This window comes from Falco rusticolus, chromosome 18 (assembly GCF_015220075.1).
Source record: "Falco rusticolus isolate bFalRus1 chromosome 18, bFalRus1.pri, whole genome shotgun sequence".
NCBI lineage: Eukaryota > Metazoa > Chordata > Aves > Falconiformes > Falconidae > Falco > Falco rusticolus.
In genome coordinates, this window is record NC_051204.1 from 3,219,590 (window position 1) to 3,234,026 (window position 14,437).

Here is a 14,437-nt window from a genome sequence, read left to right on the forward strand (position 1 = left end):
CAGAGGAGGTTGGCTGAGGGGCTGCAGCACATGCACTGTGCTGAGCATCCCCCCGGGGGGGCACCGAGCATCCCCCCGAGGGGACCCCCAGCATCCTCCTGAGGGGGCCCCGAGCTCCCGAGGCAGCCTTTGGCCCCCAGACACCCATTTTCGGGATGGTGCTGGCACACTCCCGTGCGGTACCCGTGCCGTGCCGTGCCGTGCCGCCCCCTCCATTGCTCGCACCTTCCAGGCGCTGCGCTCTTCTCCGCGGCCCTTCGGCGGCAAGTGGGCGTGGCCTCCCATAAATGGGCAGGAGGGGGCGGGCCCACAGCACACAGCGGAGGTGATCGTGCCGGACTGGGCGGGGCTTCACGCCACATTTGGCGAAAAAGGCGGGGCCTCGCGCCATATTTGGCAGAGGCTGCGGCGGAGAGGCGCGCCTCCCCGCGCCGAGCACCGCCGAACCGGGCACGGTACCGGTTGCGGTACCGGAGGGGGGAACTTCTCTAGGCAGCGATGGCCCCGCGCCGCCGGCACGGCCCCGCGAGGGGCTCTCGGGGTGGTTGGTCCCCGTTGAGCCCGGACCTCGATCTCTCCGTGGCGGGTTCACGCCGCCCGCGGCCTCGGTGGGAGTTCCGCTCCCGCTCGGGGCTGCAGGCGGCTAGATCCGGCCCCGGGAGCACCGGACCCACCCCCCCCGCCGCTACGGACTACCGATCCCGGCGTGCCTGGCGCGCAGGCGCAGTGAGCGCGGGGCGCACGCCGGGCCCGGCATGGCGGAGCCGGAGGCCGCGCAGCCCGGGCGGCCCCCGCCGGCTCCGGGGGCGGCGGCGGCGGGGAGCGGCGGGGCGGGGAGCGGAGCGGCGGGGGCGGCGGCGGGGGGAGCGGGGACCAGCGACCCGGCGCGGCCCGGGCTGAGCCAGCAGCAGCGGGCGAGCCAGCGCAAGGCGCAGGTGCGCGGGTTCCCCCGCGGCAAGAAGCTGGAGAAGCTGGGGGTCTTCTCGGCCTGCAAGGTGGGCTGGGGGCACCGGGCCCTGCATGGGCGAGGTGCGGGGGGGTACAAGGATGTGCGTGGGTGTGGGTGCATGGGCAGGGGTGCAGGAGGAGGGTGCAAGGCTGTGTATGAGTGGGGGTGCAGGAGGGAGGTACGAGGGTGCGCATTGGTGGAGGGGTGCAGGAGCAGGGCGCAGGAGGGGGGTGCAAGCATGTGCATGGGTGAGGGTGCAGGAGTGGGGTGCGGGGGGGTGCATGGATGTGCATGGGTGGGGGGATGCAGGAGTGGGGTGCGAGGATGTGCATGGGTGGGGGATGCAGGAGTGGGGTGCGAGGATGTGCATGGGTGGGGGATGCAGGAGTGGGGTGCGAGGATGTGCATGGGTGGGGGATGCAGGAGTGGGGTGCGAGGATGTGCATGGGTGGGGGATACAGGAGTGGGGTGCGAGGATGTGCATGGGTGGGGGATGCAGGAGTGGGGTGCGAGGATGTGCATGGGTGGGGGATGCAGGAGTGGGGTGCGAGGATGTGCAGGGGGTGCAGGATGGGGGTGCTGAGCTGTGCATGGGGTACAGGAAGGAGATGCTAGGCTGTGCATGGGTGGGGGTGCAGGAGGAGTGCTGCGTTGTGTAAGGGAGATGCAAGGACATCCATGAGCCTGGGATGCAGGATCCTGGGGCTGCATGCAGGGGAACTGTGAGAGTGTTAGGGTGCAGGTTTATGCAGGATGGGTGCTGGGGAAAGCTGGGGTGGATAAACTGGGATGGGTGGGACAGGCAGAGGCGACTCGTGGGGGGAATTGTTTGGCCAGAGAAGGTGGCAGCCTTGGCATGAGGCAATGCGTGGGCCGCTGCGTGACGGCCTCTGCCATCCCTCATCCCAGGCCAATGACGCCTGCAAGTGCAACGGCTGGAAGAACCCCAACCCTCCCACTGCCCCCCGCATGGACCTGCAGCAGCCGGTGACCAACCTGAGCGAGCCCTGCCGGAGCTGCAGCCATGCGCTGGGTAACACCACCATGGGGCACCTGGGACCACCGCCCCCTGCCCCAGGAACCCCCCTCCCCCAGGGAGGGGTGGTGATGCTGACCCCTCCAGTCTCACTGTGGTGTGGTTGTCTCTCTGCTGCAGCGGACCATGTGTCCCACCTGGAGAACGTCTCGGAGGAGGAGATCAACCGGTTGCTGGGCATGGTGGTGGATGTGGAAAACCTCTTTATGTCGGTGCACAAGGAGGAGGACACGGACACCAAGCAGGTGTATTTCTACCTGTTCAAGGTGCGTCTGGGGCTGGGCACGTCTCTGCACCGCAGTGCTGCAGGGCAGGGGCTGCTGTCCCACTGCTCGTCCTCTGTCTGCTCCGCTGGCAGCCAGCCCACCAGCCCAGCCAGAGAGCTGGAACGCTTACCCTGTCCTGGGAGCGACTGCTCTCCCGGCCTCGAATTCCCCTGGGAGGAAGGTTTCCAGGGAAGGAACAGGCTGAGGTGGACGCCTGCACCTTCCTGGCTGTGTAAATGAGCACAGCCCCACGGCTGCCCTCTGCAGCCTCCACCGCTCGCTGTGTGCCTGGTTACGGGACTCCAGTAACCTGGTCCTCACTGTGTGCCTGGTCCTTGGGACTCCAGTAACCGTGTCCGACGGTGTCTCGCAGCTCCTGCGGAAGTGCATCCTGCAGATGAGCCAGCCTGTGGTCGAGGGGTCCCTGGGGAGCCCCCCCTTCGAGAAACCAAACATCGAACAGGTGAGGCTGCTGACTTGTCCTGTGTTTTGCTGCTCTTGTATGGCCCCCTCCCCCTTTGAGGGGCAGTGCTGAAGGGTCAGGTGCCCCTCCATTGCCCCTTCCTCTCCCCAGGGAGTCCTGAACTTCGTCCAGTACAAGTTCAGCCACTTGCCACCCAAGGAGCGGCAAACCATGTACGAGCTCTCCAAGATGTTCCTGCTCTGCCTCAACTACTGGAAGCTGGAGACACCGTCCCAGTTCCGGCAGCGCTCGCAGAACGATGATGTGGCCACCTACAAGGTCAACTACACAAGGTGAGAGTGGGAGGGGGTCTGAGCCAGACAGCATGGGGGTCTGCCCGCCCCTGCACCGGGCTGACCCTGACTCCCAGGGTCTTCTCCTCTCCCCACCTCTCCTGGGTTGCTGGTTTGTTATGAGAGCAGATGTCCGCTGGGGAGACTGCTTCCAAATAACATCAGCCGTGACCCCCCCATGCTTGCCCTCTTCCTCTCTGCTTCCAGCAGTGTTGTCCCAGGCGGGATGCGGATGCTCTGGGGTTGCTGGTCCCAGCCCTGATACTGGAGTGCATCCTTATCTCCTAGGTGGCTGTGCTACTGCCATGTTCCGCAGAGCTGTGACAGCCTTCCCCGCTACGAGACCACCCACGTCTTTGGGCGCAGCCTCCTCAAGTCCATCTTTACGGTCACCCGCCGGCAGCTGCTGGAGAAGTTCCGGGTGGAGAAGGACAAGCTGGTGCCGGAGAAGCGGACACTGATTCTCACCCACTTCCCCAAGTAGGTACCCAGTGCGGGGATAGCTGCATCACTGGGGAGGCTCTCCTCCCTCGGGGCACTCGCCCACCGAGTGTGGCTGCTGTGCTGCCCCCTGCCAGGTTCCTGTCCATGCTGGAGGAGGAGATCTATGGCGAGAACTCTCCGATCTGGGAGGCTGATTTCACCGTGCCAGCCGCAGAGGGTGCCCAGCTGGTGTCTCGCCCAGGTATCTCAGGGAGCAGCACCCCCCAGCTTTCAGGGAGCTGTAGGGTGAAGGACTGAGGTGTGGGTGAGCCTTGGCTGGTGGCTGGGCTGTCGCAGCGTGATGAGCTGCTTCCTGGCAGTCACGGGCACCACTGGTCTCTTCCAGCTGCGGTCAGCACCGTTACAGTGCCCACCACTCCACTCTTCAGCAAGAAGCTCAGCAACAGCAGCTCTGCTGCGAGCATGGATGCCAGCACCCCAGAGCCCCTGCCAGGTAGGGCCGGTGTGAGCCTGGCACTGGGGAAACTGGGACCTCCCTTGGTCCCTCCCGGTGCTGGATGTGCTGCTGTGCTCCCCAGGGGAGAAGCGGAAGCTGCCCGAGAGCCTGACACTGGAAGATGCCAAGCGGATCCGTGTCATGGGAGACATCCCCATGGAGCTGGTGAACGAGGTGATGCTGACCATCACGGACCCTGCTGCCATGCTGGGCCCCGAGGTATGGGGTGGGGGATGCTGAGGTGGCATCGGTGCTTTCCAGGGCCCGCAGAGTTGCTTTCCTCATGTGCCCCTGGCTGGGCTTCCCCCACGGTGGGTATGTGCCAGTCAAACCCCCTGCACTCCCCGCCCCAGACCAGCCTGCTGTCGGCAAACGCGGCGCGGGATGAGACGGCTCGGCTGGAGGAGCGCCGCGGCATCATCGAGTTCCATGTCATCGGCAACTCGCTCTCACAGAAGTCCAACAAGAAGATCCTGATGTGGCTGGTGGGCTTGCAGAACGTCTTCTCACACCAGCTACCACGCATGCCCAAGGAGTACATCACTCGCCTTGTCTTTGACCCGTGCGTGGCTGGGGGGCATGGGGGACAGGGACACGGTGTGGGGGGCTCCCCTCTCACCCTTGGCCACGGTTCTGGCAGGAAGCACAAGACCCTGGCACTGATCAAGGACGGCCGAGTGATCGGGGGGATCTGCTTCCGCATGTTCCCCACCCAGGGCTTCACGGAGATAGTCTTCTGTGCCGTCACATCCAACGAGCAAGTGAAGGTGAGAGTGTGGGGAGGTGGGTGGTGGTCATGGCCATGGGGGTCCCTGGCAGCCCAGCATCGTGGCTGCAGGGTGGTGGGTGGGGGCTCTTGGGGGCAGGATGGTCTCACTGTAGCTGGGAGGACCCAGGGGTGTCCCAGCCCCTTGGGTAGCCGGACCCACTCAGCGCTGGCCAGCCCCGAGCAGCTGCCTGTGTCAGTGGGTGGGAGGGGGTCACGTGTGCCGACTTGGGCTGCCTGGGGGGCGTTGGGGGGGGTCCCTGTCTCACAGTGGCTTCCCCAGGGCTACGGGACGCACCTGATGAACCACCTGAAGGAGTACCACATCAAGCACAACATCCTCTACTTCCTCACCTACGCGGATGAGTACGCCATTGGCTACTTCAAGAAGCAGGTGGGCTCCTTCCTCCAGGGCAGCTCCTCTCGCCCCCCCCCCCCCGCCTGTCAGCCCCCTCCCACCTGCCCCCTCCCTTCTAGGGCTTTTCCAAGGACATCAAGGTCCCCAAGAGCCGCTACCTGGGCTATATCAAGGACTACGAGGGGGCGACCCTGATGGAGTGTGAGCTGAACCCCCGCATCCCCTACACTGAGCTCTCCCACATCATCAAGAAGCAGAAGGAGGTACAGTGGGTGGGTGGGGGGGTGCTCTGCCTGCTCTGGCCCCTGCCAGCTGCCCCCCGAAGGCAGGGGAGGGGTCCGGAGCATCCTGCAGTCCCTGCTCACCTCCCTGCTTCCAACCCCCCCTTCCCACTGCAGATCATCAAGAAGCTGATAGAGAGGAAGCAAGCGCAGATCCGCAAGGTCTATCCCGGCCTGACCTGCTTCAAGGAGGGCGTGCGGCAGATCCCCATCGAGAGCGTCCCCGGCATCCGTGAGTCCCCCCGGCTTCTGCTGGGGAGGGGCTGGCAGGCAGGAGGGCTCCGTCCTCCCTCGCCCGCGGGCCTGGGGCAGCTGTGGTGATGTTGATGCTTGTCTTCTAGGAGAAACGGGATGGAAACCACTGGGGAAGGAGAAGGGGTGAGTGCTGCGTGGTGGGATGGATGGGGCTCGGCTCAGGCTGCTCCTCACTCCTGGTCTGGGATGGGGAGGTGGGGATGGGGAGAGGCTGCCCACCCTTGGGCTGATGGTTTTGTCCTGCAGAAAAGAGCTGAAGGACCCGGACCAGCTCTACAACACCCTGAAGAACCTCCTGGCCCAGATCAAGGTGCGGGCAGGAGGGGACCCTCTGCTCTGCGGTGCCCATCCCCCTGACAGCTCTCGGAGCTGCTTCCCCTGGGCCAGGCTGTCCTGGGCTCTGCCCTTGGGGGGGCAGGGGGGTGACCCAGGCGCAGGGGGAGCAGGACTCCTCTGTGCTGGTGCAGGCAGGTGCTGCGTGTGCTTTCTCCTGTAACCGGCCCCCCACCCTCTCCCCAGACCCACCCCAGCGCGTGGCCCTTCATGGAGCCTGTGAAGAAGTCGGAGGCGCCGGATTACTACGAAATCATCCGCTTCCCCATCGGTAGGTGGTTGTGCCCAGACCCCCGGGGCAGGATGGTGGGGAGAGGGCTGACGACACCCCCCCCCAACCCCCCATCACAGGGTCTGCTGGAGAGTCATGGTTGGGATGATGGGGTGCTGGGAGCCCTGGGGCAGTCCAGAAGAGAGAGGGATGAGCCAGGACCCTTGGTGTCCAGTTCCATGGCTGGGGGGGTGCAGAGGCTTGGGGAACCTGACCCTTCCCCACCCCCAGACCTGAAGACCATGACAGAGCGCCTGAAGAACCGCTACTACGTCACCAAGAAGCTGTTCATCGCCGACCTGCAGCGCATCATCACCAACTGCCGCGAGTACAACCCGCCTGACAGCGACTACTGCAAGTGTGCCAACACCCTGGAGAAGTTCTTCTACTTCAAGCTCAAGGAGGGGGGGCTCATCGACAAGTAGGGGAGCTGGCCTGGACCTGCCTTGGCCACCAGCCCCACCACGGGAGGGACGGGGCTGCCTGTGGGACCCAGCCCTGCTGCATGGGCAGGGGCTGCTGGAGGGGTTATTGCTGCTGAGCAGCCTGGGGGAGCTGGCCCTTCCTTCTGGGGGGGCGAGGGGGCTGGGGGGTGCCTGGTGCTCTTATCCCCGAGCTGTTGGCTGTCTGTCCTGGGGGCTGTTAGCAGCGGGGCTGGAGCCACCTCATCAGGATCTGCCCAGGGCAGGGGCAGCGTTGAGTTCCTGCCTCTCCCAGGGGGCTGGGACCCCCACCCTGCCCAGCACCGGCGCTTCTCTCCTCCCCAGGGTCGTGCCTTCTGCCCTGGCTCTCGGTGATGGGGCAGGGGCACACAAGTGCTTTGGTTTTCTTCTCCCGTCCACACACAGGCAGCTTCTGCCCCTCGTATTGAATGTACGGCAGGGCTCAGCCCTGCCCGCCCCGGGCTGGGGGCAGGGATGCTGCTTGTCGTCCAGGGTCCTGCTTGGGAGGGGGTGCTCTGCCCTTGCACCCCCCAGCTCCTGCTGCCTCTATCAGCTCTTCCCTCCCCGTGAGGGCAGCTCTGCCTGCTCCTGCTGCCAGCCAGGCCTGCCCCTTGCGTGGCCAGGGGTTGGGGGGGTGCTGGCAGCCCTGGCTGCTGGGGCTGTGGGGTGCCTGGCGCTGCCGTGGTCCCTGCACCCCCTGCTCTGCCCCAGCCGGTAGCCAGCCTCTGCACTGGGGTGCAGGGATGGCTCCTGCCCACCACCTTCCCCCCCCTGCCCTCTCCTTGCGCCTCGTGAGCCGTGTTGCCATACCCCTTGGGTGCTGGGCTGGGGAGCGCCTGGCCCCAGCATTGGTTTGTCCCCCACTCTCGCTTGGTCCCTTGCTGCCTTGCCCCGTCCTCCCCCTGCTGTCATCACTGGGTGGGCACTGGTGATGCTCTGTGGCTCACTGGGGTGGGACCAGCCCCCTCCACACATCTCTGCCACCCATTCCACTTGACTGTTGGTTTTGTTTTGTTTTCTGGGTTGGTTTTTTTTTTTTGTTGTACGTTGTCTTTTTTTTTTTTTTTCTTTTTTTTTTTTAAATAAATGTCCTTGTGCAGACCTAGCTGCATCCTGGAGTCTGGCCCTGCAGCCTGGGTTGTGGGGGGTGTTTGAGGCAAGGGAGAGGGACAGGAGCAGCTCGGAGTGGAGAGCCCCTGGGCTGGGCGTACTGGGCTGAACTGGGGGGGCTGGGGAGCGGGGTTGGGGGGTGCTGCAGTGGGGCGGCTGTGGGAGCTCCCCGGTTTCTGTTTCGGTTTCTGCCCGTGGCTGGGGCTCCCGGAGGGGGGTTCACGAGCGGCTGGGCTCGGGCTGGCAGCGCGGCCGGCGGGGCCCCCCCTGGCTGGGGCTCCAGCGGGATGCGCCGCCCCCAGTTTCGTTTCCCAGCTGCGGCCGGCAGGGATGGAGCTGCGGGGGTACCAGCTGGAAGCGGTGGCCCCGGCCCTTGGGGGCTGCAACACCATCATCTGGCTGCCCACGGGTGCCGGCAAGACCCGCGCCGCCGTCTACGTCTGCCAGCAGCACCTGGAGAGCCGGGTGGGCGGCAGGGTGGCCGTGCTGGTCAACAAGGTGCCCCCCAACCCTGCCCTGGGGATCACTGGGTTGTGGTGCTGGGCTGGTGCTGAGCAGGGGGGTCTCTTGCGCGCAGGTGCATCTGGTGGACCAGCACGCCAAGAAGGAGTTCCATGCGCTGCAGGACACCTTCAGGGTGACGGCCATCAGTGGGGACAGCAGCCAGAAGTCCTTCTTCGCCTGCATGGTGAAGCAGAGCGATGTTGTCATCTGCACGGCCCAGATCCTGCACAACGCGCTGGTCAGCGAGGAGGAGGACATGCACGTGGAGCTGACAGGTGGGCACAGGACCCCAGGCGACGCTCTCCCCACGGCTGGGCTGGGCTGGGGGGCTCACCTCGCTCCCCTCTCTCACCCGGTGCAGATTTCTCACTGCTGGTGATAGACGAGTGTCACCACACGCAGAAGGAAGCCGTCTACAACAAAATCATGCTGAATTATCTCCAGCGCAAGCTCAGTGGGCAGCAGGATCTGCCACAGGTCCTGGGACTGACGGCATCCCCTGGCACCGGGGGGGCAACCTCCTTTGAGGGGGCTGTAGAGCACATCCTGCAGGTGGGTCCTGTGCCCCCCATCCTGTGCCAAGACAGGGCACAGCGACCTGGCACAGCTTCCCCTGGGTGTAGCAGGGTGTTCCTCGGGGTGGGTGTTGATAAGCTGGGTGGCCCAGGGCAGATGTCCCTAAATTTACGGGGCTGCCAGCGAGCACCGTGTCACCCTGGGCTGCCGGGCTCAGGGCTGGAAGTGGGGTCTCGCCCTCAGATCTGCGCTAACCTGGACGTTGAGAAAATCGCGTCGGCGCAGGAGGAGGCGCAGCACCTGCAGAGCCACGTCCCCCAGCCCACGAAGCAGTATGACCTGTGCCAAGAGAGAGCGCAGGTGAGGGCAGCTGTAGGGGCTGGAAGACGAGACCCCCAAGCCCTGCTGAGCTGGGGGGCTGCGTCCCCCTGTCTGCTTAGCTCATGCCAGTGCGAGGAATTGGTTGATCCAGAGCTTTGGTGCAGAGGGATCCAATAACCATCTGGGTGCTGCCACGCAAACAAGCCCCCAACCCCAGCCCAGGCACTCTGGGCTGTGCCTCCGAGACCATGCAGAACAGTGTTTCCAGTTCCTCGGGTCCTGAGCCCCTCTCTGCTCCCAGGACCCCTTTGGTGAGCAGCTGAAGGAGATGATGGAGCAGATCCAGCAGTACATGGAGATGCCTGGCCTGCCTCAGGACTTCGGCACGCAGATTTACGAGCAGCACATCGTGGAGCTGGAGAAGAGAGGTGAGGAGGCGGCAGGGCGGGTGCAGCAGGGCAGAGCTGGCAGCCACGGGGACATGCCGTGACCATGGCACACCCGGCCCTTGCCAGGCGCCGAGACCTTTTGTCGCAAGATGCGGGTGTGTGCACTGCACTTGCGCAAGTACAACGACGCGTTGCTGATCAACGACACGGTGCGGATGATCGACGCCTTCCAGTGCCTCCAGCAGTTCTATGCCACCGAGAGGGACACCAAGGACCCCACCGAACAGTTCCTCACTGCACTGTTTGAGGGTAACAGAGGGGCCTGGGCGGGGGGTCGGTGCTGGCTGCATTCAGGGGGTGGGGGGCCCCCATGACACCCCGCTTGCCTGCACAGAGAACAGGGCGACCCTGCGGGCGCTCGCTGGGGACCAGCGCTATGAGAACCCCAGGCTGGGCAAGCTGGAGGAGATCCTGCAGGAACATTTCCAACCCCTGGGAACTTCTCGCGGCATCGTCTTCACCAAGACCCGGCAGAGTGCCCACAGCCTGCTCAGCTGGCTGCAGGACACGGCCGCGCTCTGCGGGCAGCACATCAGGGCCGCTGTCCTCACCGGCGCCGGCTACAGCAACCAGACCAGGCACATGACGCAGGTGAGTGGAGGGTGGGATGGAGCTGGACCGACCCTTCTCCGCACGCTTTGTGGGTGCTGCCCCGGGGCTCGGAGCCCTGCGCAGCTGCTGAAGCATCTCCCTCCTCTTCCCCCAGAACGAGCAGCAGGATGTGATCAACCTGTTCCGCAAGGGAGCCCTCAACCTGCTCTTCTCCACCAGCGTGGCTGAGGAGGGCCTGGATATCCCTGAGTGCAACATCGTGGTTCGCTATGGGCTGATGACCAATGAGATCGCCATGATGCAGGTACCTGCCTGGGCTCCCTCTGGCCACTCTGCGCAGATGCCCCAAAGCCACCAGGATGGGACACAGTCGCATCCCACAGCTGCTGGCAGCTCCCTGGGGGTGAACCCAGCCCCTGGCAGAGCATCTCCTTGGCAAGGCACGGAGGAGTGCACAGGGTGGATCCATCCCCACGGGTGGTGCGGTGGAGGCAGGGGGGGCCAGCCATGTCCCTCCTCTGCTGACTGCAGCATTTGGCACTTCTGCTGCAGGCCCGGGGCCGTGCCCGTGCCGAGAACAGTGTCTACTCCGTCCTCGCCAAAGCCAACAGCAGAGAGGTCTTCCGTGAGCTGCTCAACGAGGACCTCGTGGAGCTCATGGAGAGGGCCATCAGAGCAGTGCAAGCCATGCCTGAGCAGGAGTACCGCCTCAAGGTGAGCGCTGGGTGCTGCCCTGGGCACCAGGAGGGCCAGGCAGCTGCTGCCCGCGTCTGATGCTTGGGCACTGCCTTCTGCGCCCTGGTTTTGGCTGCCTGCTCTCCCCTTGGAGCAGCACCGGCTCCTGGGAGGGGGTAGCATCAGGTGCACAGGGCAGCGTGTGCCCACCCTGTCCTGTCTGTCCTGCCACGCAGCTTGCACTCTCTGGGACGGTGCATCTCTCTGTGGCTGTGTGTCTTGCCATGCCTGCCATCTGTCTGTGCCCGTAGCCCTGCCCTGACCTCTGCCCTCCCCCTCCGGGCCCTCTGCAGATCAGCGAGCTGCAGCGAATTGCTGTTGCCAGCTGGCTAATGAAGGAAGCCAGGATCAGTGAGAGGAGGCAGCTGCACGACCCGGACGCTGTTTACCTCTACTGCGTCAACTGCAACATGGCAGTGTGCCGCGGCAGCGACATCCGCACCGTGGAGGGCATGCACCACGTTAACATCAACCCCAACTTCGGGTAGGAGCTGGGCGCTGGCGGGGGCGAGCGAGTGCAGACCAGCTGGCAGGCATCGCTTGCATGAGCTGCCCCACTTTCCCCCCAGGACGGGCAGGGGGTGGCAGCAGCTTGCTGCCAGCTTTTTCTTGGGGACAGTGGTCCAGGGAGATCGTGGGGGATTTGTGGACTTTGTGACTATGGGAGCACATGTGCTGCCCTATTTCTGTCCCCTGGACCATTGTCCTTAGAGTGTCTTTCGGTTCCTTGCAGGTTGTATTACAGAGTTTCCTCTGGGAAAATACAGTTCCAGCGGGCTTTCAAAGACTGGGAGCCCGGCTGTCGCATCATGTGCAGTGAGTGCAGCCAGGTGAGTGTGGCAACCCCCCGTGGCTGCAGCCCAGTTGGAACTGGAGGGACAGGAGGGGCTGTGCCTTGTTCCCCAGCTCCTGGCTGAGGGATGGAGCTGTATGTCCCTTTGACACGTGCCCGTGTGACGTGCCTGCTGCACATGCAGGACGTGGACACGGGCAGCTGTCTCCGAAGGGGATGTGACCTGGCAGCAAGGAGCTGCCTCCATCCCAGGGCTGTGTGGCCCTGCAGCCTGGGGCTGCTGCGCTGCAGGCTGCGTGACTGTCCCCTCCCTGCCCACACAGGAGTGGGGAATGGAGATGATCTACCGGCAGGTGAAGCTGCCCATCCTCTCCATCAAAAACTTCGTGGTGGAGACGCCGGCTGAGAAGAAGAAGTACAAGAAGTGGAGCAGTGTGACATTCCCCGTCAAGGAGTTTGACTATGTGGAGTACTGCTCTAGCATCCACGGCCAGCTCTTGTAGCACAGACTCTGCTCAGAAGACGACTATTCCCAGGCCGCTTTCTGGGACAGCAGGACCCTTCCCATCGCCCTCGGCGTGGGACCTTCCCTCCAGGCTCATGCAGTCAGTGCTCCCTTGTTCCTCGCTGGACTGATCTGCTGCAGCACATCCCTTGCTACAGCTGCAACTGCAGGGGGAGGCTTTGCTGCACCCATGCAGGCAGGATGAGACACTGGGATGGGAAAGCACTGGCAATCTTTCCCTGCTGGCAGCTGCTCCCCATGGCGCTGCGTTCCCCCTCCTGCCCTCCAGCACTGTGGGGCACGGGGGGTGTCTCCACAACCCTGCCAGGAGAACCAGCCATTTCACAGGGGCTCAGGACATGGCCCAGCGTTTCTCCGGCAGCCTCTGGTCCGCTTTGTGCTCCCGATGTCCCTCTATTAAAAACGGGTGTGCGCTGGGGCTGGGGGAAGTGTCGGCAGCTTCACTTGTGAGAGCCGGTGGGCTCCGTCTGGGACAGCCCTTGCACCCAGCCCGACCCCCCCATTGCCTGCGGGAGAGCCAGACCCCACCGCCCACCGTGGCAGCGCAGGGGTCCCCGGGGAGGCACCTGTGGGTGCCCCGGGTGGCTGCAGACAGTGGACCCACCCGAGACCAAACCTCCCTGGGGCGCAGAATGAGCCCTAGCGCCTCCGGGGCGGCTCAGTCCTGCAGGACTCGCATGGAGCTGCGGGTGGGTTTGACCTTGGCAGAAATGCCCGGGGGTCCCTGCCCCGGCAGCTGGGGGGTCCCCGCGGGGCTCAGCTGGGGCCACCCCGGGCGCGCTGGGCTCGCCGGGCCCCTTCGAGCCGGGGATGCTGAGGGAGCGGCGGGGCCCCCAGAGCTCGGGGCCGGGGGGGTCGGGGCGGGGGGCTCGGCGTCCCTGCGGCCCGGCGCGGGTGCTGCAGCCCCGGCCCCGCCGTGCTCTCCCGCCGCCGGTCGCTAGAGGGAAGCCCCGGCCCGGCTGCGGGCAACGGGCGATGCCCGGGGAGCCGCGGGCGGGGGGCGCGGGGCAGCGGGCCCCGAGGGGGCCGTCCACGGGCGGGGGGATGCTCAGCCCGTGCCGGGCGGGGGGCTGCGGCGCTCGCACCCGCCGCTCCGTGCGTGCCCCCTCCCCGCGGGACCCGGCCACGCGTGTGGGTGCCAGCCCGGGGGTCTCCCGCTCCGGTAAGCAACGCGGTGGCTCGGGGCGGGGGGGTTCGCGGTCCCTCCGTGCTCCCGGTGGGCGCCAGGAGCTCCCGCGGCGGGCGAGGGGCGGCTCGCAGCGGGGGCTGCAGGCGAGGGCACAGGGGTCACCAGCCTCCGGGCCCGGGGCTGGGGATGCTGCCGGCGGGGACCCTGGGCTGGGAGCCCCCTGCCACTCCTGCCTGGCTTTGGAGCAGCATCTTCTGCCCTAATGAGGCGTAGCCCAGTTTCAGGTGATTATCCCCCGGGGAAAACATCCAACCAAACTCTTGTTCATCAAAAACTGGGTAATGAGGCCGTTTGAGTTATTTGTAGCTCTCTGCGGGCTGGGATGGCTTCTCCTACCTCTCCCCAGGCAGGATCCCTCCTGCAGGGACCCCAGAGCGTTTTGCTAAGCTCAAATTGCCCTGGTTTGTGCTGGGAGAATCCAGGCTGTGCGTGAACTCGTGGGTGCCTGCAGCACTGGGTGGTGCGACCTCTCACCAGCCTAGATGGACCTGGCTGTCCGCTTTGGTGCCCCAAACCAGAATTTCTGCAATATTGACCCAAACTTGCCCATTTTTGAGCCTGACCCTGTGGGGTACAGGGCCAGGAGAACAGCACTCTGTGGGACTCTGTGGGTTTTTGCAAATGGGTCTGCATCCAGCCTCTGCTTGTTCCTCCCTCTGCATCCCTGCTTTAACGCCAGCCCATCTGGCTTCTCCTTCCCGGGGGCTCGGTCACCTTGGGTCTGGCGGCAGGGAGCAGCTGAGCTGCAGCTCTCAGTGCTGCGACCTTGGCCAGCGTCCTTCAGAGCCAGCGTCCTTCAGAGCCAGACTCGTGTGGCTGAGTCCCCAGGCTGCTCATGGCCAGGCCAGCCTGTGTGAGGGTGTGTGAGGGCTGTGCATTCCTGTGACCCCCGTTAGTCCACCCTGGCTGCCAGGGCAGCCTTCTCCAAGTGCGTGTTGTCGCTGCATCCCTCAGACCAGGGCAGAGGCAGTGGCTGCTCCCCTCTGATCAGCCATTCAGGTCACTCCCGCATCGATCAGGTCTGGCGTGTGCTGATAAACTGGCTTTGGAGCCCCAGGGGCTCAGGGAGGCTGAAAGTCCATGTTTGA

General features: G+C 65.1%; 2 protein-coding genes across 3 annotated transcripts; both read left to right on the forward strand.

Annotated features, from left to right (window-relative positions):
• Positions 1 to 413: 413 nt before the first annotated feature.
• KAT2A (lysine acetyltransferase 2A) lies at positions 414 to 7,726 on the forward strand. The gene is made up of 18 exons (XM_037411239.1): positions 414 to 995; positions 1,859 to 1,982; positions 2,106 to 2,251; positions 2,625 to 2,714; positions 2,826 to 3,007; positions 3,296 to 3,487; positions 3,586 to 3,692; positions 3,837 to 3,944; positions 4,030 to 4,166; positions 4,301 to 4,509; positions 4,588 to 4,714; positions 4,997 to 5,107; positions 5,191 to 5,334; positions 5,470 to 5,584; positions 5,694 to 5,730; positions 5,854 to 5,917; positions 6,127 to 6,211; positions 6,443 to 7,726. Exons 1-18 carry the CDS (start codon positions 756 to 758, stop codon positions 6,634 to 6,636), a joined length of 2,412 nt encoding a protein of 803 aa, XP_037267136.1. The 5' UTR covers positions 414 to 755; the 3' UTR covers positions 6,637 to 7,726.
• Positions 7,727 to 8,049: 323 nt separating this feature from the next.
• Positions 8,050 to 12,584, forward strand: DHX58 (DExH-box helicase 58). 2 transcript variants are annotated; one of them, XM_037411240.1, is made up of 12 exons: positions 8,050 to 8,262; positions 8,342 to 8,543; positions 8,630 to 8,820; positions 9,028 to 9,144; positions 9,407 to 9,533; positions 9,621 to 9,803; positions 9,889 to 10,145; positions 10,261 to 10,410; positions 10,659 to 10,820; positions 11,093 to 11,325; positions 11,575 to 11,671; positions 11,958 to 12,584. In XM_037411240.1, exons 1-12 carry the CDS (start codon positions 8,095 to 8,097, stop codon positions 12,135 to 12,137), a joined length of 2,067 nt encoding a protein of 688 aa, XP_037267137.1. In that variant the 5' UTR covers positions 8,050 to 8,094; the 3' UTR covers positions 12,138 to 12,584. The 2 variants fall into 2 exon arrangements, with proteins under 2 accessions (XP_037267137.1, XP_037267138.1); XM_037411241.1 differs by having other exon boundaries at positions 8,095 to 8,262; positions 11,135 to 11,325.
• The last annotated feature ends 1,853 nt before the right edge of the window (positions 12,585 to 14,437 follow it).